Consider the following 23,644-nt stretch of genomic DNA (forward strand, 5'->3'; position numbering starts at 1 on the left):
ATTGCATACTGTAGGTGTGACACACTGACAAAGACAGCTATGCTTGTTATAGTCGTTAATGGAAAACTGTCACTGTGTCATTTATCCATGTTGAATAAAAATCAGAAAAAGGAGAAAATCTGTGAGGGATTGAAGTAAATGGACACTTACAAATTCACACACAACTCTAATCCAAGTCTCATTTGTCCAGTTTTATGCTTAGTTCTTCCCAAATACATGCATTTCTCCAAAGTCTTACTATTTAAAACATGAGTATTTCATATGCAAATGTTTATTTTAAGAGCGATGTATTCCTTTAAAGTCATCTTTTAAGCAAAAATTCCAAAAACACTCTGTAGTCCCAGTCGTTAAAGTAAAAACATTTGCTGCTTTTCTTTGTCTTATGTGATAGTAAACAGAATATCTTTTGGTTTGGTCGGTTGGTCAAACAAAACAAGACAACGTTTAAAGTCCAACTCTACTCAAAAATGTTGTAGTTCTTGTTTTTCTGACGTTTATGTCCCCTAAAATGTCTGACCTTACACTTTATACTATACTGAGTTGTATCTCCTACTTTTTTTAAGTCTCCCATCATAGTCCTCGAGGAAACACTGGGTTCTGTGGTAACAGCTGTAATAAGTTGTAAGTTAACTCTTTAAATCGTGATGGAATTTATTACTCCTTTACTCAGCACTTTACTTTTGACATTTTACACAAGTGCTGCCACTAAATTATTAGGACTTATAGATGCAGTTTGATTAAGGTAATCCAGTGTCAGCTATTGTTCAGTTTTATTTTCCTAATGACAGTTCGTTTGACACTGTCAGATCAACTGGACTCTAGACTGATGGAGGCTTTCATTCATTCAGATCTTGTGTGACACCTTCAGACCTGCATAGTTACCAGCTTTGAAACAAAGCAGCTACTATAAAACCCTGAATCCGTTTAGCAACTAAGCAGCTACACTTCCTGTCTAGTGATATTGTAAGCAGTATTATATTGACCCAACTCGTTATAATGAACCAGGGACCACCTGTAGAGCTGCAGGTAGACACGCAGAGGCTGCGTTTGAGGCATGTATACACGTGTGCTGCTTTGTCTTTGTCTCCGCATCTGGCTGTCTACACACTCAGTGGGAGATCCAGCTCAGCCCAGCAGGGGGTGGTGTCTACAGCCAGACTAGAAAAGATTAGATGGGGAGTGGGTAAGTCTGGCTGCAGATTTTTTTAAATTCTTTTTTTTTTTATCCCCTTTGTATCTTTGTTCCCTTCGGGCAATATAGTGATGTGGGAATAAGTATGAGAGAACTGTAGAAGAAATGGGGTTTCAGGGATAGATGGTGCTTTTATTCTGAAGTCTTACAAAAAAGCAAAATCATGCTGTCATACTCAGATAGTTTATATGGCATTTTCATTGCATGGTATTCCTTCATTTTTTTTCCAAGTCTGTCTGTTTTGTTTTTAAAGCTTTGCTGTATTTTTTTTGCCCATGTCAGGAAAATTCAGTTTTCTTTTTCTCTATTCAGATGTGAACATTTTGTTGTGTAGCATACTGAGGCAGTGCTCAGTTTATTTCTGATACTCACATTGGGAATAAAGCCTGGAGGAAGCTGTTTGCTGAGCACAGCGTCCCAGTTGACATCTGACATGTAGTCCAGATCCTGTAGCTCTGCTAGACAGGAAATGCGCTTCTGGACATCTATGCACAGCAACTGAGGGAGGGAAAAAAAGGATTAGGGTAAGAACAATTGTCCATGGGGAGGCATTGCTGAAAAGTAGGAGTCCCATTGAGACATGAGCACATGTTTGCCCTTAAGGATGTGTCTGAGAATGAGGATACAGGGACAAAGGGGTTGGGGGTTGAAGGTGCTGAGGAAAGGAGAGGACAGAGAAAGAGGAAGGGGACAATAAGAGGGGAAAAAGAAAATGAGGCATATATAGGAAGCAAATGATGATGAGGAAGATTCAAGGGGTTGTGAAGTGTGAAGGATGAAGGACAAATATATTGAGCATGGAATTCCCCCTCTACATTCTCACTTTCTTTACATCCCTCTCTCTCTCTCTCTCTCTCTCTCTCTCTCTCATACACACACACACACACTCTCTCTCTCTTGCCTCTTCATTCCCACATACACACACATATACACATGCGAGTGGAATGCCAATGAGGTACGTGGAGTCTGAGCACGAAGCAATGCAACAGTTTGACTGCAGTGGATCGCTGCCAAGACAAAACCCAAATGCCACAGCAACAGTGTGTCTGTTAGCTTTGGAAGTGGCTTAATTTCGACAAGAAGAATAAACTTTGACACTTAATTATGCATGGACTGTTTAAGAATATGATAATCCCATTAAATTAAAAGAACAAATACATTTCAATTATTGTAAGTAATGAGTGACATCATATTTCTTACTTTTGCCTTGGTTTTTGCCAATTCAGGCCCATTTGACTGCTGACATTTACCCATGCATTACTTTTCCTGTCGAGATTGTGGAGACGGTACATTTTAAATGTGGTGTACAGTTCAGGGAACTCAGAAACTGGATTATAGCCGCTTGCTTTTGCCAATTTATCCCAAGCTGTTATCTCATGGTTGCACTTTGAAAGGTCAGTGGCAAACTAGGTCAAAGTTTAAAAATTCTGAACTTTGAGCGTGTAGCGATCAGTGGCATTTTCGAACAGTGCGTGATTGCAAAGGCAGCCGTCTAGTTGAGTGCCATCGCTCTTTCCCATAGGAAAACAATTTCACCGCTGATCATGTCTAGTTGCCTTGAGTCATTGTTGTTTAGCAACGATTCCTGTTTTTGAATACAGATTTTACTTGATGATTAGAATTCTAAACACGGCAAGCTGCCAATCTTGCACGTACAAATAATGTGCTAGCATACAAAGAAAGGCTTTAATATTGAATGTGACCCCTCGATTAAGATTCTGCAGATGCACCTTGTTGGCTCAAATGAAGTGCTGCTGTCAGTTAATTGTCTTCCCATAGGAAATAAGGAATTCAAAACAAAAAATAAAATCCAAGCTATTTCCGACAAAGTAGCAAAGGGGCCACTCATCAGCTACCATCGTCAACACCAGATCTTTGGCCTCTCACCAGTCAAATAGACCTTTTTTTTATTTTTTATTTTACAGCAAATGAATAACATTAACAATGGCTCAGTTCCATTAACATCCAAGTAAGTTATTCCAGTGAGCCACCATGCACAATACCAGCGCCTCCTGCAGCTGGCTTTAATGTTATTAAATCCACCTGTACTGTTTCTTGGTGTTTACTGTGCATGGTGTTTACTATTTACTATTTAACTCCAGCAACATTGGAGTATATGTTGCTGGAGTTTTGCCACCAGGATTAATCAATGTGAGTTGAAAGTGAAGTTAGAAAGTGTAGGTATAATAAATGACCACAGTGAATTTGGAGGTGTGGTAGACCTAATTTAAAGAAACATCTGTTGTACAATGTGGCACTCTCATCCACCCACATATTAGAGAGGTTTTGTGCACACTAAAATCCCAGGGATAGTCACTTCAGATCCTGAGGTTCAGATGGAAGGCCCATAGTGTCACTGTGCAGTAAAGATGCTTATAATATAGTACAGTCAGCATCTGCCACTGTCAGTTCACATGGGGAAAACATATCAAGAATGGAAATAATAGGCACAGGCTTTTCAGAGTACCAGAGTATAAAAAATTAAGCAATATGGTGCTAATTTAAGCACACCTTTTTTTTAATGAGTCACATTCTGTCCAAGAAGTAATGTAGTGCCAATTATAATTATTTTGGTCAATATTGAGAACATGATTATTTAATTACACATTGACTTTGGAAACTTCATGAATTTATTTGACCTTATTTAGTTGAACTACTTTTTAATAGTGGATTTTCTTGAATTTTAAATATAATTCGACTACATTTTTTTGAGGAAAAATAATCAAATAACAATATTTTCCAAGGTTATTCAACTTTGATGGGCATATGTGATTGTCATGTGATATTTATATTTATATTTACATTCCTCCCAGTATTTCCCAGCAGCCAACTTTTGGTTTGTTCTGTAACTGAGCAGTGGTGACGTGGTTAGCATCATGTGAAAAAGATAAGATGAATGCAAACCGTGCATACCTCTGCTTCTACAGTATACTGGTCACGTGCCACTCATTTACCTTTCTGAGTAGAGACTTCATCTCCAGAGACCAGGCTGCTGGGTAACTGGGATGGACCTTGTGGAAGGTCTGAAGAATCTCATTAGCCGGTGTGCTGGACCTCATCACATACGGTCTCTGAAAAAAAGGGGGAGGAGAGGAGACAATAAGTTACACACAACTTGTATTCATAGTCATGCACTGTCTGGAGTCTCTGATAAAGTATGTGCCTCAAAGTTTGTTCCGCAGTTTGCCCTCTTTACACTCACTTCTTCTTCTTGTGCTCACCTTCTGTGAACCCATTTCCTGCACTGATGAAAACTAATGATAGAGAAACGGAGAATACAGGACTTTTTTCAGAACACAACTTAAACCCTCCGCTCTGGGAAAGGGAGAGCCTATCACCAGTCCTTTTATTTGGCTCGACAAAGGTGGCAAAACACAGCTGGACCCAGCTGGCTGGAATATCTGCCCCTTGTCTTGCAAATTGTTTGAAAAAAGTGCATAAATGGGCAAATATTCTCTTTTTGACCCAGTTTGAATGTAACTTTGGCTTCATCAGAATGAAGAGAAACAGAATAGATTAAAAAGAAATGGGAGTGACATGCAAACTAGGTGGATGCCTCACCATTCTTCATTTTTATTACAGATGTTTTTAGATGCATAATTATTATATTAATGAATTAATTAATTATAATCCAATTCTGCAGATGTTCCTTATACATGGCACACAAATAAATTAAACTCTCATCAACTATTTTTGTTGTTATCATTATATTTGTCCAAACAAATGTACATTTAGTTGTACCAGGCATTAAAATTAACAAGACATTGAAAAAAAAGGGTGGTCTAATAATTTCTTCCATGACTGTATATTATTTTAGAGTCAGATGTTCAGGCATCAGAAGGCAGAAATTGGCTCATGTACAATATATTCGCTTTCTCTTTTAAATGACCGTTACCTCTATGTTACCTCTCTGGGGTTGATAAGAGTTAGGGGGAAAAAACGAATGCTGGAGGTGAAGTGACAGTGATTGATTTGCGGTTGGGGATAGAAGCTGAGTTCCTTTGATCCGTACCTGCAACCAGTGGCCAGGCTCAGCAGGGAAACATGGTTAGTGATACAGGAGTTAAATGGTGTGAGCGGAGCATGAATGTAAGTAAAATGTTGTTGGAGAGAGAGAGAGAGAGAGAGAGAGAGAGAGAGAGAGAGAGAGAGAGAGAGAGAGAGAGAGAGAGAGAGAGAGAGAGAGAGAGAGAGAGAGAGAGAGAGAGAGAGAGAGAGAGAGAGAGAGAGAGAGAGAGAGAGAGAGAGAGAGAGAGAGAGATAAGATGCAGTAAAGGCTGAGAAGGGATCGAAAGGTGCCCGGGGCATGAAAACAGGGAGCTAGCTTTCCATTTTCAAACAGCCAAATAATTCCGCACATCCAACGGGCTAGTTTTTTACCGCCCTGAGACTGATTTATGCTTTATAGATGCTGTCGAAATGTGGCAGTCAGAGAAAGGTGTCGAAGAAAGTCCCTCGGAGAGACAGACATGAAGTGAAAATGAATTTTCTGGGGGAATGTGAGGGGCGGTGTGCAGAGAGGGGTGAAAGAAAGTTTAGTCGAGGGTTTACGCACTGTAGATGATGCAGATTATACGGGGACTTTGAAAAGGGGGATAACATCTGTATCACTTAGTAATTTCTCTGTGTGTGAGTGGGTTTGTGCTCAGCAATTCTCTTCTGAGTGAGTGAAGGTTAAAAGTACTTTTAGAGACAAGACTTGAGGTAAATGGTGCAGGTTGGATGCAGCTTTGAGGTCAGGAAGAGGACAAAATATATTTTAGTGTAGTAAAAGGAAGATTTGGAAGTAAAATAAATATATTCCAGTGGTAGTGAGATGTAACTGAGGTCAGGAAGTCGCCTAATGGAAAGTTATTAGGTGAAATAACTGTCAACAGTTTTATGCAGAAGGGTGAAAGGGAGAGCACTGAGATGTCTTAATAGAGGAATTGATTTCAGAAAGACTTGATGACGGATCAGTTTCAGGTGTTCTGGTCCTTGTCAGTGTCGGCAGAGGTTACTGTAGTTTGTGAAACCGTCAGACTGAAATATGAGAGCAAACTCTGCAGCTGCAGTCTGAGTTGAGTCCTCCATGAAGAGAATGCTGCAGCTCTAAGACCCAGACCGATTTATCAAAGAGATTGTGCAAAAGCATCATGTCCTGTGTTTATTTCCATGACATTAGAATTAAACTTGTCCAGATGGGCCCGGCATGAAATTAAATAACTCATAATAATTAAAAAAATCAATTCCAATTATTGGCTTTTGAAATAACTCATATTCTATTTTCTCATTCTCCTGCAACAGCGATTCGTCTCGCGCTATGACTAAACATTTAAACGTCTTCCTCAGTAAGGTCAGCTTAAATGTAGAATTCAATTATAACTTCACCCACCTCCAATACCACCCTGTTTTTGTTTTGTAAAGGCTTAAGACTCCCTGTATGTCTGCTCTCTGACTGCCAGGACTCTTTATGGTGTCATATGTATTATTCACTGCAGTAAAGTGTACCAGACCGTGCTGAAGAGAGATGAGATGTGGACATGGTGATGGAGCTGTGTGTGTGTGTGTGTGTGTGTGTGTGTGTGTGTGTGTGTGTGTTTTACCTGTCCTCTTAGTAGCTCATAGGCAGTGATGCCAAGCGACCACCAGTCCACAGAGAAGGAGTAGCCAGGATGGGACCCCTGGAAGGTCTGAAACAGCTCAGGAGCTGAGAAACATAAAGTTTTATTTATTTAATTATTTATTTTACAATATAATTAAATGGAAGCATGTTGTGTGCTGACACACCATCATGATCTTTTTTTTGGTCTGTATTTGATCCCTCTTTCTTGTTTTAGGGACCTTTTAGTCAGGGACAGTTTATTTACCTGTAACCCATTTAGACATGAAATGCATACATAGTTCAGGTCTTGTTTACATAAATGGCATTACACAAATGGCATTATTCAGACATATCAAGACTTCAGGCTATTATCACATCATCATGCTTTCTTACTGAATGCACTCATGAATTTTCTCGTGAATTTGATCATTTATAAGATGCAGTTGGCATGAATAAGAACAAAAAAATCTATCCTCATTATTATCCATTCATCTCTTTTCATTCACTTATCCGGTGCATAAGGCTAAGCAAAGTATTCCAGACGTCCCTCTCTCCAGCCACAATGCCCAGCTCCTTCTGGAGGACCCCGAGGTGTTCTCAGCTCAAGGGAGAGACATAATCTCTCCACCGTGTTCTGGGTCTTCCCCAGGGCCTCATACTAGTTGGACATGCCCCAAACACCTCTAACGGGAGACGCCCGGGAGGCATCCTGACCAGATGCCCGAACAACCTCAGCTGACTTAATTTGACTGGAAGGAGCAGCAGCTCTACTCTGAGCTCCCTTTGGATGTCTGAGCTCCTCACCCTATCTCTAAGGCTGAGCTCAGCCACCCTACGGAGGAAACTCATTTCAGTCGCTGGTATCTGCAATCTCATTCTTTAGGTCACTACCCAAAGCTCATAACCTTAGGTGAGGGTTGGAACATAGATAGATGTCAATAACGGTTTGTATGATTTCCTACGAAAAGTAATGCACAGGAATTCGTAGGTATCCCATGAAATTTGATTTGACAAGCAATGTAATGTTAAAAAGCCATGTGGGTTTCAAGACCCCCCCTTTTTCTTTTCTGTTCTTTTTCCCTAACTATAGGAAATCGGTTTGGGCGCATAACCTCAAAGAAGTTGTTTTGGTGCCTAACTTTAAGGAGGTGGTTTTGGTGCCTAACCTCAAGGAAATTGTTTTTTTGCGCCTAACCCTAAGGAAGTTGTTTTGGCACCTAACCTTAAGGAAGTGGTTTTAGTGGCTAAAGTGTTTAACAGCATCACCAACATGTTTTGAACAGAAATTGTGACAGTAGGAACAACAGTGGTCATCACATGTCAACCACCCATTTCTAATGTTATCATGCATTGAATGAACTTAATTTGCGATGATCATCCTCATAATTATTGGTTAGTAGCAGCCTGCTCTACCTTCTACTATGTAGTAGCTCCAAAAGGCCGTTATCAGCCCATTCAATAGGCATTCGCTGTTTCATTATATTTAACTTCTCGGTTCATTAGGATTAGGTGCCGAAACTACAATTTAGATTTAGAAAAGAAAGTATGCAGTTAGATTTAATTACAAACATCATAGTTTGGTTTAAATGCCTTAAAAATGACAAATAAATTGTCAAAACTACATGGTAACGTTTAGTTAAATTTGAATTAAATACCCTACATAACACACAAAACTTAGAGAAATGTACACGCTTAAAGTCTGTCACAGCAAACCTGGCTCTCCAGAGTGTAAGTCCTGTGTTTAAGGAGCCATACACGACCCCAACCACCACCCAATGTTGTCACTCCTTATACGGCATTATGTCCTCCTTCGTGGCTGTAATAATTACTACGGCCACAAGAGGTCGCTGCATCATATCATACCAACCCCATCATGAGAATATGAAAAGTTACCAAGCCCCTTTGACACTGTTGTTGCATCTTCATTGTAATAGTTACTTGTATAAGTTATTTTTAAATGACTGTCACATTTACATAACAAGTTGCATGTCTGAAAGGGGTTAGTGTGACAGAATAGCACATGCTGTAACGAACAAGTTGCTTATACACAAAGAATTTGTTGTAACTTCTGAACGAGAAACTGACAACATAACTCTTTTTTTCTCTATTACACTGTCATAGTCAGAACTGTGAGAAACATACTGTACACTAAGGAACACGCACACACAGGGACACTAGTCCTCACTGTCATGGCAGGTTTGCTCTGCTCTCCAGCTGAGGAGTAAAAAGTGTAGTTTATCTACAGGAGCCTCAGAGAGAGACAGGCTTTTCGTCTTCCCAGTGTACCCATGAATTATCTATTACACCACAGTTTTTGCCTGAAATCACACATGGTTACAAGATCATTCCCCTCCATGAGCACACTCGTGTAAGGATAAGAACAGGCCCACACACACAGACGCACACTGTCTCGACATTCATATCCCCCTGAAATCCTGTTAAGCTCCTATCTGATCTCTCTGGAGGTGAATCCACATGGGCCTGATCACTACTGTACTTAAGTCATGAGGAGTGCTGAAGAGTAGTAATGAAGACTATGGATTTTTTTTCAGCCAATACCTTTAATGGATAATTAGCCGCTTCTCATGGCTGATAATTTAACAAATTCATTGGAATAATACATGCAGTAACTATTTAAACATCTCATTACCGCCTGATCATTTATCAGTACTGATTAGAGCTGTCAATAGATAACAATAAAATGAAATTAATTGGGCAATATGTTGTGATTAATCACATTTTTTTTTCATTTTAATATAAAAGACTCATGGGTACCCAGAGAACCATAGAACCAATTTTCATTCAGATGTCCTGAGGTGAGAGGAACTGACAAGACATAATATACTGGTATCATATAATACCTACAGAAGAGGATTAGGGCCAGGTATGAGAAAAAATAATGGGAGGATTTTCACTATGCAGTTCAAGAATAATGACAAGAATAAAATAAACTCCTTTCGGGCAGTGAAGTTGGAAAGATGTTTAGAGATTGGTTGTCCCGTGTCAATAAGTCATCATACTAACTAAATAAAAAAGACACAACAATTGGTGTGAACAAAGCTAATTATTTGTAACTTACTGTTCATGACATCAATATCTCTCAAATATGTGTTTTTATTTAATTTAAATTTAATTAAGTTCACTCTTATCCAACGCGTCAGTCTTTAGATCTTCATCCTCCAAGATTTCTTACTGTCAATTTAGGGGGACTAAATTATGGAATACCTTTTCCCATCTGGCAAAGAATACCATCCCTATAAAATGTTTCAAAAGATGTCTAAAAGCCTATTTAACTTCTGTTTTAAAGTACTAATTCGCACACAAATACACTTTTATATCATGTTCATTTTTGCTTTATATTGCTTTTGTTATTGTCATAATAACTTCTTTTTGATGTTATACATATGTTTTTTCTATTATCAGTTTATTAGTTTTTCATAATTATGAAATTTGAGGTGGAGGCTTTAAATAAGCCCATCTGGGTTTTCTGCCAGACTATTTGTTATCTTTGTCATTTTATGTAATTCTAACTGTGCAAATAAAATAAAACCTAAAATATAACCTAAACCTAAACTTACAATGCTTCCTAAGTAAAATTGATTTATTAAGTTCCCTCAGCTTTCAACCTCCAACTTATTTCAAGCTGCATCTTGTTCCAGCCATCCAGCAGGTGATATTGACGAAAGTCTGTACACTTGAACTTTGTACTTTGTTTGCATGTTCAACTTTTCTTTTTCTGCATTTTCTGCATGTATCCCTACATGCTTCATCCATTGCTTCCTCAGTCATTTAATTAATCTTAAATCAATCATTTAGTTTTTAAAACCTTCTTTAGACAGCCTGAATCACTATTTCTATCATATATATTGTGTCTTGGCACTTTCTGGTCCCCTCACATTGAGCGATGAATCAACAAAACTGCCTTCTAAACAGCAGGCAGGAAGCTTTAGTTAGTCTCTAACATCCTATTGGTGTCCTTGGGAATTTGGATTAGCAGACACAATCATGCCCTGTGATGTTAATATGAATCGCGCTCTTTAACTTCTGTATATTAAAGAGCATAAAGTCAAAGCATTTCCTCTAGCTTCTGTTTAATGTTACTAGTTTTAAAGCATCCTTGTGAAGCATTAGTCAAAAATATGTTTTTCAGGGGCGTTCCCGGTGGCACACCTGGTAGAGCGCATACCACAGAGGCCCAGTCCTTGTAAGCGGGCGGCCCGGGTTCGAATCCGGCTCGGAGCCCTTTCCCGCATGTCTTCCCCTCTGTCTCCCCCTTTCACTCTCAATATCTCTCTCTCAATAAAGCTACAAAATGCCCAAAAAAATATCTTTAAAAAAATATATATGTTTTTCTTACCCATGTACGGTTTGGTCCCAGCAATGGACGTTGCCTTTAGGTCTTCTTTTACAATGGCTGCGATGTTGAAGTCTGTTAGATGCACGTGACCTGAAGAACAGAGTGGTTACATTACCTCAAAGAGAAACATTTGGAACATTTGTGTGAACCCTGTAAATCCTGGGTTTAATACAGGTGGCACGGAGCTAAAAGATCACAGAGCCCTGTTTACACCGTCAGTAAAACATTTAGGCTTTTGCCTTAGGTATTAATCGTAGCCATGGCTTACATAGCAGGTATCCCACTTTGTATGTAGCTTATGCATTAGATATGAGGATCAAAATAATTCTAATACACAACAAAATCCTTTAAAATATTGCCTTTTCCTTGATGCATACTTACCATCCTAATGCTGTTACGTTGATATCAATAAAAGCCAAAAAAATGCAAATAAACTGCAGCTTTATTGATGGAAAAAGCATATGTGTGATTACATTGTGAGCTGGAAAAGTGTCCAGACACCCAAAGTCAGAGTCAAAGTCAAATCACTGACCTGTGTCTCACCCTGCTGCAAGATGGCCCAGAGTCTTGGCCATGCACACTGAGCACACACTAATGAGCTGCATGTATGTGTGTGTGTGTGTGTGTGGGTGTGTGTGTGTGCGTCATACTAAGTGAGACAGAGCTGGAGAGTTTTTGCCGCAGAGTGAATGTTCGGATGAATGGTTGTCCCCAGTAACCCCACAAACAAATACAGTAAGCCCGAACACTAAAGCTGCGACTGTACACAGCAGAATATATTATCACACACACAAACGGACAACTTTGTGTGAATATAAAGCAGACACAAGCTGGCCAGCTAAAGTGTTTATTTACACAAAGAGACTGAGCTTTAAAGATAAGAGAAAAAATTCCCATCTCTTTCCCTCCTCGCTCAGTTTTTTAATCACTCTATTATCATACATTTTCCTTTTTAACTCCTACACTTTCCTCCATTAACCCCGTCTTTATTCTTCTTACTTCTCTACCTCTTTGTGTCCTTAACCGTTTAATATATGCTCACGTACTGTATTCAGAGCTACGGTGTAACGGTGAAGCTGGTAGTTCTGCACAAAGAGGGTTGGCGATGCCTTGCAGATAGAAAAGCACCATTGTTAATGCAGTGGGATGACTGTGACAAAGGTGCAGCAGGACTGAAACGTCAGACTCTAAGTGGAGCTTGAGTAAGAGCAGAGACTCTTTCACGTTTTCATATTTAATGATGTCTCCTGTCTCTGTCACATAGTTATATTCCTTTATTCCCTATTCTGTCTTCATCTCCCTCAGCTTTGCAGAAGACAGATTTAGGACAGGAGTTTTAGACAGTAGCCGGCGGGAAGAAAAGGATAACCATCATCACACTGCTGGGCCAAAAGTATCTATAGCAAAAATAATATGTTAAAAATGTTACGTAATTGTAAGTGTCATTCTGAAATGAGTTCAGACCTTTTTGGTCAAGTAAGGAGCCATACAGCTTCTGGCAGACATAAGCAAACACGTACAGGCTCTTAGGTTTCCTCTTGTTTGAGCATTGTTATATTTTCCCCTGATGTTAATGTTGAGTGTAATTTGAGGTCTACTTTGTTTCAGCAGGGCTCAAAATATATATATATATATATATATATTCATTATTTATTATTAAGTGGACATATAACTGCATTTTTTTAGTATATTTGTTACTCAAAATATAAGGTGACTAGAAACAGCAACCATTCCTATATATATAGCAGCAACCAGCAACCAGTCCTATATATATATATATATATATATATATATATATATATATATATATATATATATATATTCATTATTTATTATTAAGTGGACATATAACTGCATTTTTTTAGTATATTTGTTTAGTATATATATACAGTGTGATACCTCTGCAGTTTAGTTTTCCGTCCAGCTCAAAGGTGGCGGGATGCTTCACCTCCCAAGACTTCACAAATTGTGTGTTTTTTGTTACGGTTCTTTGAATCAATTTGCATATTTGTTTGTGATGGTGATGGATAAGTCAAACTTTTTTACCCCACAGTCAAACAAATTAAAGCTGAACTAAACAGAAAACTGGGAAAAAAACAGAAGACGAAGACACAAGAATTTGAAGTCAAGTGAGACCACTTTAGGTTCTGCTGTTTGAAATCGGAGAGGACAGATACAACTTTTTGACCAATGCTAAACGCTAACCCTAACCCTGCTATGGACAGCGATTTTGTTCTTATTAACACTGAAAGTAAGATGTTAATGTTAGACCTTGTTGTAAGCTAACACTAGCCCCCTAACGCGAGCTGCTAACGATAGCCCGTATCTCTCACATTGCAGTTAAACAGATCAAATCAAATAAATGATACAAGTTTTAGTAGGTCTTGTTGGTCATGATAACCGCGCCCCTGATGTACGTGGTTCGTGGTTCAAGACCAGCAAAGAGTTGGCGCTGTACTGGAACCAGAGCTGGCAGAGAGCCGGTTCTTCAGCAGTTGAAAATCGAGGAACTGGTTCAAGATAAGGCACCGGCTCCAAAACCGGCACTGGTAAGCGAGGTTAGCGTAACCAAAAATGACATCAAACATGGCAAACATTTTTTCTAATTATTCGGCTAATGTGCAGTGAAAAAAACTGTTACTCGGGGCGTCCTGGAGAGCATGACTGTTAGAGCACATATCACTAAGACTGAGTCCTCGCAGCGGCAGACCTGATTAGAATCCAGCCCGGAAATGCCCAAATACTTGCTTGATACAGTGAATGGATATAATAGACAGTGGTTCCTGAATGGCAGCGAATTTAAAGTGGATCCAGCGAGTGAAAAAAAGGAGCTTATTAATGGCAGAGTCCTTTTATTTGGAAGTACCATTTCCTGCAGGGTACTAGTGAGCCTTTATTTATTTATTTTAGTCATAGTAAGCAAATTATGCCCGATTTTTGTTACTATTTATCTTATTGATGTTTTGCTGAAAAAACAACCGTGTTTTAGAGGCCTGGATGTGAGTGAATCAACTACTGTGTTTTTAAGGTGTAATTGCAGCTCTTTGTTGCTTTTGTTCCCTCAGATTTTAAGCTGCTGTTGCATTACATGTGAGTAGGCTACTTCACTCACTCTGATAATGCGTTTGCACTCAATGAAGAGATGTTTGTTAAAATAATTCATGCAGGTCAGAGGGGTAGCATTTCCCTTTAATATCCAATAAAGTCTCTTGCTCTAAATTCTGAGGCCAGTCCATGAGATTAACCCCTGTGTGTCTCCATGTGAGTGTTGACTATGCAGTGGCAGAACAATGGTTCAGCAGGTTTTCTGCTGGCTTAGTTATCTAATGTGTTTTATTGGGATTACCTCCACAACTGTCATGGTTTGATGCTTAGGTTATGTCACCCTGTTTTCTCTTCTATTTTTAATTTCTGTTTGCTCACTGCTACCTCACAACACCCCCACCACTAATGACTAAGTGACTTTAGTCATGGTTCCATCATGGATTTCTCTGGGCCATTTTCACTATCAACACTTTTGATCATGTCTTCATTAATATACAGTCATGGAAAAAATTAACCCTTGTTTTCTTCATTTTCTTGTTCATTTTAATGCCTGGCACAACTACAGGTACGTTTATTTGGACAAATACAATGATAATAACAAAAATATCTCATAAGAGTTTAATTTAAGAGCTGATGTCTAGACATTGACAGACATGTTTTTTTTTTATAATGATTTTGGTTACTATCAAGAAAACCATGAAAAATGTCTAGATATCAGCTCTTAAATTAAACTCTTATGAGCTATTTTTGTTGTTATCATTATATTTGTCCAAACAAATGTACCTTTAGTTGTACCAGGCATTAAAATAAACAATAAATTGAAGAAAACAATGGTCTAATAATTGTTTCCATGACTGTATGTAGAAGCTTTATCTAACATGACTCAACAACAACATTGGCTTATTTCATGAAGTAATAAAGCTACAGCAGAGGTTCAGCACTCTCAGGTACATTGTCAACACTGTAGTAGCCTGCAGGCATGTTTTATTCTTACCAGGCTTGTCCCAGTAATCAGTGTTACCAATGTTACACTATGTTCAGACATACACCTCTTACATTAGTTGCCCCCTGTCATATTGCATCCTTTTTTAGTTCATTATTGTGTTTTAGAACCCATGTTCATTAATTAAAAATAAATTATTATCATTATAATAATACTGGGCTACACAGTGTAGGTAGTGGTTAGCACTTTCTTCCACACTTCTTCCGTGTGGAGTTTGCATGTTCACCCATGTCAGCATGGGTTCTCTCATGGTTCTCATGCTTCTTCCCACAGACACACTTGGATCAAATTGATGATAAATTGCCCATAAGAGTGAATGAGAGGATGAATGTTTGTCTGTTTCTATAGCCCTTTTAATACTGTGTTTCTGCGAAAGTGCAGCAAAAGTCCCGTAATGAGCTTTGCCGTCATTTCGCCTTAGGACATTGATACTGATTTCGAAACGACATAATGTTAGCATCCATTAACATTTCAATTGCAATACGGACCGAAGTGAGAGGAGACAGTAGTGCTATGTAACAGTGCAGCAGCAGTACGTGTACAATAAGTATAAGCGACAATAAGTGATGGCTGCTGTTTAATTCACGGTAAAATACCGGCAGCTGTTGTTGCCAGAACTTCACCTTAAAAAATACAGTGAGTGGGTTTTCTTGTGTAAATTTAAATGCAAATATATTATTATTATTATTATTATTATATTAAAACTGAATTTTTTGACTGAATAGTCCCTTTATTTTTAGGGTTATTGTGTCTCTTTAGTTTCTCCTTAAATGTTTTCTACAATTTATAAGTTTTATACAATTCCTTGATTTAGGGTAATTGAAAGCATCTACTATGGTGATATAACATTTTTGATTTTACGCCCTATTTCTGATGCAATTTGACTGTGTTTTACTGTAATTTCTACAAACATTTTTTACACTGAATTTTCCATCTTGCCAGCTCCGCAGCTTCACATCAATCCCGCCCTGAACAGTTTCACCATTTTAACAGGATCACTTGGTCCCTCCATTATCGCGAATCATGAACTTAAAGTCAAAATACCAATCGAATTATAGATTTAGAGTATCGTGACACTACAGTTATAAAGTAAATGTGTCTGCAGCAGAACCGCAGCAGAACTTGGCCAGAATCAAGCTGGGACCTTATATATCTGTGGGATCATTCATGGACCCAAACTACTGTATAGGATGACCGCTGTACAAGGTGTCCATGAGAGAAGAGTGTGAAGGAGCCGCTGCCAAGCCCGAGCCACAGCCCATAATAAAAAACAACTTCAGCAACTTCATTAAAATAAAAGCAGGCGCTGACACATCAACTATTCCTGTTCCATTTTGCAGAAGAAGATCCAGAGCTCTAATGGTAAAGATCAAGTAAGCGCCCTACAGATATTCAGTCATCTAATGAATATCTTTTTGTTGGAAAATTTCCTCACATTGGCATCTCTAGGTCCTATGAATTTCCACCAAAAAAAAAATCCAGATTTTGTTCCTGAAAACAATATTTATTATTAAGAAAGATCACATGCTGTACTTTTCCAAAGGATCCCATGGGTGTTCATGTGACAAACATATTCACAAGCTCATCTTTGTAATTGTTTGAGAAAAGAGAACTGTGGTTTCTCTCACAATACTGCTTGCTTTTAATGCATGCTTACATGCTCATGGTTTATAACCTCGACAGAGGCCCTCTTGGATCGTCTCCCAGCATCCCGAGACCATGTCACTAAACAAAGCAACATTGCACGAGCGTGAGTAAATTGTTTTTCTGTCTGTGAAGCACAGGAGGAACGGGTCAATTCCAGCTCGCCAAATTGACGTGGTGCGGAGGCAAACAGCCTGTTGCCCCCCATTGTTTCAGACTTCAGTGGAGAGGTAAAGTACAGGTCTGCACAGAAAAACAGAGTGTGCATACTGAGGAGAGAAGTGCCTATTGAGTTTGAAAGGACACGCACAGAGAGAAAGAGAGAGAGAGAGAGAAAGAGAGAGAAAGCACAGGTGGACGTCTGTTATCCTTTGTAAGGAGGCTGATGAAGCTGCATTTCTCTTTTTCTCCCTCTTTATCTCTTATCTACCCTGTTTTTCTTCCCTTGACAAATCTGTCTTTGTGGAAATGTTTGCTCATCACTTTCCTCTTTCTTGTCATATCCTTGTGGCTCTCCCTGTTTGTCTTCCATCTCACCTCTCTTTCTGTCTCTCTGTCTTTTTTTTTGTCTGCTTCCAGTTTGTAGCGACAGCAGGGCTGCCATCCCACATATCCCTTGAGCAGCTGCTCAGTGCCCTCCAAGTTCTCAGGACTTTCTGGTTTGTGTGGGCCTTTGTATGTGTGTTCTCTGTGGAAAAAAGTTTCTGGACACCGTTGGGCTGTACCTTATGGTTAGGTCTAGACTGCTTGAAACCAGCCTAGCGACACCCGCAGCCTGGGGACATTCTAAATAAATATAGACTCAAATTCCACTGTAATAATGAATATAACTTCCTCCATGATATTAAGCTACAAAAGACTGTGAAGAACACAGAATCAGCTTGTCTCTCTCTTATTTCTTTGCCAGGCTCAGTGACATCTTGGAGTCGTTTTATGTCTGTGAGGTTGCCAGACAACGCTAAACCCCAAGCCGTTTCAGGGATTTTTTTGCTTTTCACATTTAACTTTCTGTGGCCCTGCAATATATAGGTCCTTCACCTATATGGAATCAGCACAATCATTGCTACAAGTCTACACAACTCAAAAATGTCCTTTGTGCAGAATAATATAATGACATACATCATAAAAAAGAAAAAACGCAAGTTGAATTTGTCTGATAGAATTTTTTTCTTAATTGGATTGAGATGGAATTTATATAAACACAACTTTTCCAAGCGCACAAGTTTCATGAATATTAGAAAAAAAAAATGGGTCACCACATGCTTTAGCCTACATATTAAACTACTTGGAGCCTCTTCTGTCCTCTCCTCTCAGCTCTGTGTAAGCACCCTGCAGTTCTGTCTGATTTCAGTGAATATTGTCACATGACCATTTGTCTCTAGCAATCAATTATGGCATCCCAGTTGTGGTGAGGAGCGCACAATTTAATGTTTTTAACAGTATCTAGTCATTCCAAATGGTTTAAATGAGACATGTAGAATAAAGTGATTTTGACAGGAATATCACAATTCTAAGGTTCTTTTTGGTAACTTTTACTTGGAGTCCTCTCCTCTCAGCTCTGTGTAAGCAGCCTGCAGTTCTGTCTGATTTTCAGTGAATATTTGTCTCGAATGACTCCTCTCAGCAAGATCAATCATGGTTTCCCAGGTGCGCTGATGAGCGCAGAATTTTATATATCAACAGTACCTACTTATTCAAAACGGTCTATTTTTGGTGCCATCTTAAATTAGACAGGTAAAATAAAGTGATTTAAAACAGAAATAGCAAAATGTTAAGCTTTTGTTTGGGTTACTTTTTCAAACGGAAACTTTCGTAACCTATGATCCATTCAATGACTGTCAAAAATTTCAAATTAAGACAATAATGCCTGTTTTTACAGTTTCTTTCTGTGATAAATTATGTATTCTTTTAAGAAAACATACGTTACGATGTTTATTAACAAGACAGTTTCAGTGTGTGCAGAGGTCCGAACAAGCAACGCCTTAGAAACAGTTTCTCCGTGTCTGAAAGTATTTATTGGTCATTCATACTGTCCGTTCGGCCACGTACATGTACATGTGTGTACTGCAGTTTCTGGTCTTGGGTACATAAAGTACTTTATTCTTCTTCTTAATTAACATATTGATGAAGGGATTTACACTCTCTCTTTGTGCTGCCTTGATTTATAATGGTACCACTCCCTCTGTCTTTTTTATATGTCTGCATGTTGTGTGTCTATTTGTGTGAAACTGACACTAAAGATGGTACTTCCAGTAATCAATCATTCAGAGCAGGATTTTCCCTCGCAGCAGAGGAGGAAGGCATCATTAATATCACCCTGTCCTTCACACTCCCATGACATCACTCCGTCTTATTTCATCCAACATTTCAGAGAAAAATAACACCATGTAAATGTCACAGTGCTTCAACCAATGCACCCTGACGGCGTTGGCAAGAAATAAAAATGCACATGTGGACATCTTTTCTATGCTGCATTTGTTAAAATAGGGTATGAGGTATTTTCCTTCTTTATGCTGCAAGGCCTAAGCAGACAGCGACTGTGAAACCTGCCTCTGAGCATTGCAACTCCTTTTGATCTGTGCACAAATGATCGCAGAGGTTGGAAGTTCACTAAAATCCTTAGTCAGAAGCTGTTAAGTCTCAAATTTGGGGCGCTAAGTCAAGTTAGGTCACCATGTGAGTCAAGTCAAATGTTCTGACCATGGAAACCATTTACTGTGATTCAACTGTCTGGATGATTTTTTTTCTTCTTGATGACAGCCCATGGGAATTATTAATCCTCTTGGCGAGGGCGACTTCAACCACAGGTGCGAACTTTCTCAATTACTGCAACTGTTTTCTTGTTGAGTTAACGTAAGTAAGTAAGTAAGTAAGTAAGTAAGTAAACTTTATTTATATAGCACCTTTCACAGACATAAATCACAAAGTGCTTCACATAAAAATCATAAACATAACATAAAAATTTACATACAACGTCCTGAGGGGACTTTGCTGATGCAAATGAATGGCGCCACCCCTCCCTCTGAGCCGTCAATTCTGGGAGCTCCTCGCTCATCTGTAAGGAAGAGCGAGGATCTCCATGCGCTGAGGGCTCAGAGCGAGAGGGATGGCGAACAGCTAACTCTTTTTTTTTCAGTTTGTCAAAGCTTTGAAGACACGATTTTCATCGTAAGAAAATTACTTTTTTTTAAAACTTTTTTTATTTTTCCCAACGTGATTTCAGCGTGCATATATCTGTAGCCAGTAGTCAATAGTTTTAATTTTTTTTTTCATATGTCGTCATGTGTGAAAAGTCTAGAAAACAAACACTATAATCGGACTACTGGATTACTTTAAGCAAAGTATTTTGCATTTGTATTGGAATGATATACTGAGCTTTTTGATCCACATAACCAGTTGATCACTGAACCTCACAGTATGTACACAATTACAAAAACTTCAAAATGTAACCATGCTGGACTTTGGTTCCATCCCCTACCCTTTATATGAAATAACTGGTCTAGTATAATTAGAGAAGGGATCTTACCATGCTCATCAAGCAGTATGTTGTCAGGTTTGATGTCTCTGGAAGAAAAAACACAAAGAGTACAATGCCATTAGTATTTTTTGTTGGGTATGTGTTTTGTGTAGTGAGTAACATCAGGATCAGATTGTACTTGCATGTAACTTCTGTGCATATGTGCATATAATATTTAACAAACTAGTTTGCAGTGTTTGGAGAACATGCTGTAGTGGGATTTGCACAATCTGTTTTTTAAGAGATTACAGTCAGTTGTTCAATAGAATATTTAAGATTCAATAAAAGATATACCATAAACAGACACATTATGGCCACATTATGGCTTCAATTGCATCACGAATCAAATGCCAAAAAGCCCATTGAAGTCTAAGCATTTTCCCATGACTCAAAACAGATTATAAACTACTTTGTATGAGGCTACATCATGATGCTGTGCCTGTGGGTATGAAATAATAAGGTTGGTTATTTGTTAAAAAAATCAGCTTACAAAGTCACTGTGACACTGGAGACATCCGATTAGTTAAAGCAGAAGGTAGGAGATGCAAAGTTGCATTAACTCCACCACAAACAACACCAGTGGTGTCAGACTGAGATGACACCATTAGTCACCCCAATCTCATCACATCATATGCTCCCATAATCATTACAATGTGCTTTAAAGTAGCAATCTATAAGATCCTTAATTTTGGTTTCTTCTAAAACCTCCAGTAATAAACACATTGTGTTCCAGCGCCACACCTCCCACAGTCCACCTGTAAATAAAACCGTGTGGGTGGTCCTCTGATGTCTTATTTACTGCTGATGACGCTTGAGTTTCTGTAGGTGGCACTCTCCTCTTTGTCCTGCCAGCGAGGTTACATTGCTCATATCAGTTACCCAGTTCTTCTTCTACTTTTTCTGCTGCTGAAGTCCTAAAACAAAACACTTCCTGTGTATCAGAGTAATACCTAGATCATTAAGAGTAAACACTTCCCGGTGGTGACTATACAAGTAGGCTGACTCACTATTGTGATGAGTAATTCCACTCCAGTAAATTGGCATGTAATGCTCTAAATCGAAACTTTTAAAATGCCACTCTATTGCAACACTGTGTATCAGGTGTGTGAGAAAAACAAACTGAGATAAGATTGGACAGCAGGTTAAGCCGTGGGAGTAGCTGAGACACCTGAGAAGAGGAACAGGTGTAGACTGAGGCTCTTGCTAAAGTCACAGCTTCTGCTTGTTTCTCATCATCCTTTGTTTTTTTCTCCCATTTTCAAGGCAATGTTATTTCTCTGCACCTATCTTTTTTTCTTTTGCTTTGACACCACATAAATCCAAATGACATCCAGAGGCAACACAGTTACTCCAAATTGTTCTGGAAAGTCTGTTCTTGGAAGCAGAAAACTACTTGTGCACTAAAAGATGTATTGGATCTGGCCGTAAGACAACAAAAGTTTAAACTACTGTACAGAGATTTTATAAGGAAAATAAATTACATAACGTAGTACAGAGGAAAAGTTGTACTTGTACCTTTCTGGGTACTAACCGGGGACAAGGTCTGCAAATTGGCTACAGCTAAAAGTCACATACAATGCATCAGTTACATTTATTTCAATTTAACAATGCCGAAATGTATTGCCCCTGTCAAATAAAAAAAAAATACAGTTAGTACAGCTTATATTTCCCTGTTATAGCAAATTTATACTTCCACAGAAATTACATTACATTTGCTTACCTACAATGTCTTTTTGAAGTTGTTTAGCCAAAAGAATGAGCCATTACTCATGTTTTAATTCACTATTTATCTGTATTGTACTATGCACAATTTAAAATTCCACTACTCGTGTCTTTTTTGTAGTTTTGATGCTTTTCTTTTTTGAATCACCCTTTCTTGTCATGAAAGTAATGCACTTATTATGGTCTATTAAATTATCTGCTAGAACCACAGAAATTGGATTTTACAGAGATAATGAATTTTAACAGCGGATGTACAGTAAGTAAGTTCATTGTTATTTATATAGCATCTTTAAAAGCTAGGTTACAAAGTGCATTACACAAAGGTATGGCTAAAAGAACAGAAGATGACTACAATGCAGGCTCTACAATAAGAGAAGATAGCACAGTACAACCAGGAACAGTTAGAGCCATCACAACCAAAAAGAGTATAACACTTAAGAACAAAAACCCTAGAAAAAGGATAAGTCTTCAGCTGAGACTTAAAACACCCAAGAGAGTTTTCTGACCTGACTCCCAGAGGGACTGTTTCAGCAAACATACAGTCCTCTCATGTTTCAGTCTTTAACAAGGTACAACTAGCAGGCCTTGTTAAGAGACCTGAGGGGCCTAGCAGAGGTATATGGCTTTAGTAGATCACTAATATATTCTGGAGCAAGACTATTCTGTGTCGATGATGAGGTGGAACTTGAATTTGAGTCTCCATTTACCTGGAAGCCAGCGAAGTGACATCAGAACTTGGGTGATGTGAGAGTGAAATGGGCTCTAAGTAAGTAGCATTGCTGAAGAGTTTTGGACTAACTGTAACCATCAGCGTCTTTGCTCTGGCAAGAATAAAAAGCACTACAGTAGTCTAATTGTGCAGACACAAAAGCATGGATAAACATATCCAATTGCTGGAAGGATAACGGTGGCAGTATTTTAAAAATATTCTTCAAGTGAAAGAAGCAGGACTGAATGACTATAAATTTCAGCTGATTTTAGGGAGAGGATTTTCTATTAGTAGCCAGTGAACCAAGTGCAGAGTAGTTAAATTTGAAAAGTCTTCGAGCTGAACGGATAAGTAGAGTTGCTTCAGATTTTGGCCAGAAGATTTTCTATTTTTCTATCTAGCCAGTCAACCAAGTTGTTGGAGGATGTGAGTAGAGACCTGATTGTGGTAATAAAACCAGAACTGCAGTTTGACTGTGGTTTAATTGAAGAAAATTATGACACATCCAGGTACCAATCTCAGCCAGACACTTGTGCAGAGTAGTTAGATCCTTGAAAAGCATCCAAGCCTAACGGATAAGTAGAGTTGTGTGTCATCAGCGTAGCAGTGATTAAACACACAACTAAATTGGTGGATTAAGTGCCCTGAAGGGGAACATATATGATGGATATTAAATGTCTCAGAGAATTGGAAGGAGCACAGGTGGATACTTTGTCACCAGCAGAAAAAAATGAGAAAAAAAACAGCTGCAACACCAGATATGCAGACACACTTTTCCAGCTGATCATTAGGCTAGTATGATCAATTGCGTCAAAGGTCTCAGAAAAATCTAGAAGAACTAAAAAGTCAATGAAAAGCTGCATTAGATGTC

General features: G+C 38.6%; 1 protein-coding gene across 3 annotated transcripts in view; it reads right to left on the reverse strand.

The window, feature by feature from the left end:
* stk32a (serine/threonine kinase 32A) overlaps positions 1 to 23,644 on the reverse strand; it is a 91,718-nt gene that overhangs the window by 15,155 nt on the left and 52,919 nt on the right. For all 3 annotated transcript variants that reach the window (XM_059352205.1, XM_059352204.1, XM_059352203.1), the window contains exons 7-11: positions 20,352 to 20,389; positions 11,134 to 11,223; positions 6,778 to 6,881; positions 4,147 to 4,263; positions 1,565 to 1,690 (exon numbers count right to left, since the gene is read on the reverse strand). In XM_059352205.1, the coding sequence (XP_059208188.1) occupies positions 1,565 to 1,690; positions 4,147 to 4,263; positions 6,778 to 6,881; positions 11,134 to 11,223; positions 20,352 to 20,389 (475 nt within the window). The remainder of the gene's footprint in view (positions 1 to 1,564; positions 1,691 to 4,146; positions 4,264 to 6,777; positions 6,882 to 11,133; positions 11,224 to 20,351; positions 20,390 to 23,644) is intronic.

The sequence above is a fragment of the Centropristis striata genome, chromosome 15, assembly GCF_030273125.1.
Source record: "Centropristis striata isolate RG_2023a ecotype Rhode Island chromosome 15, C.striata_1.0, whole genome shotgun sequence".
NCBI lineage: Eukaryota > Metazoa > Chordata > Actinopteri > Perciformes > Serranidae > Centropristis > Centropristis striata.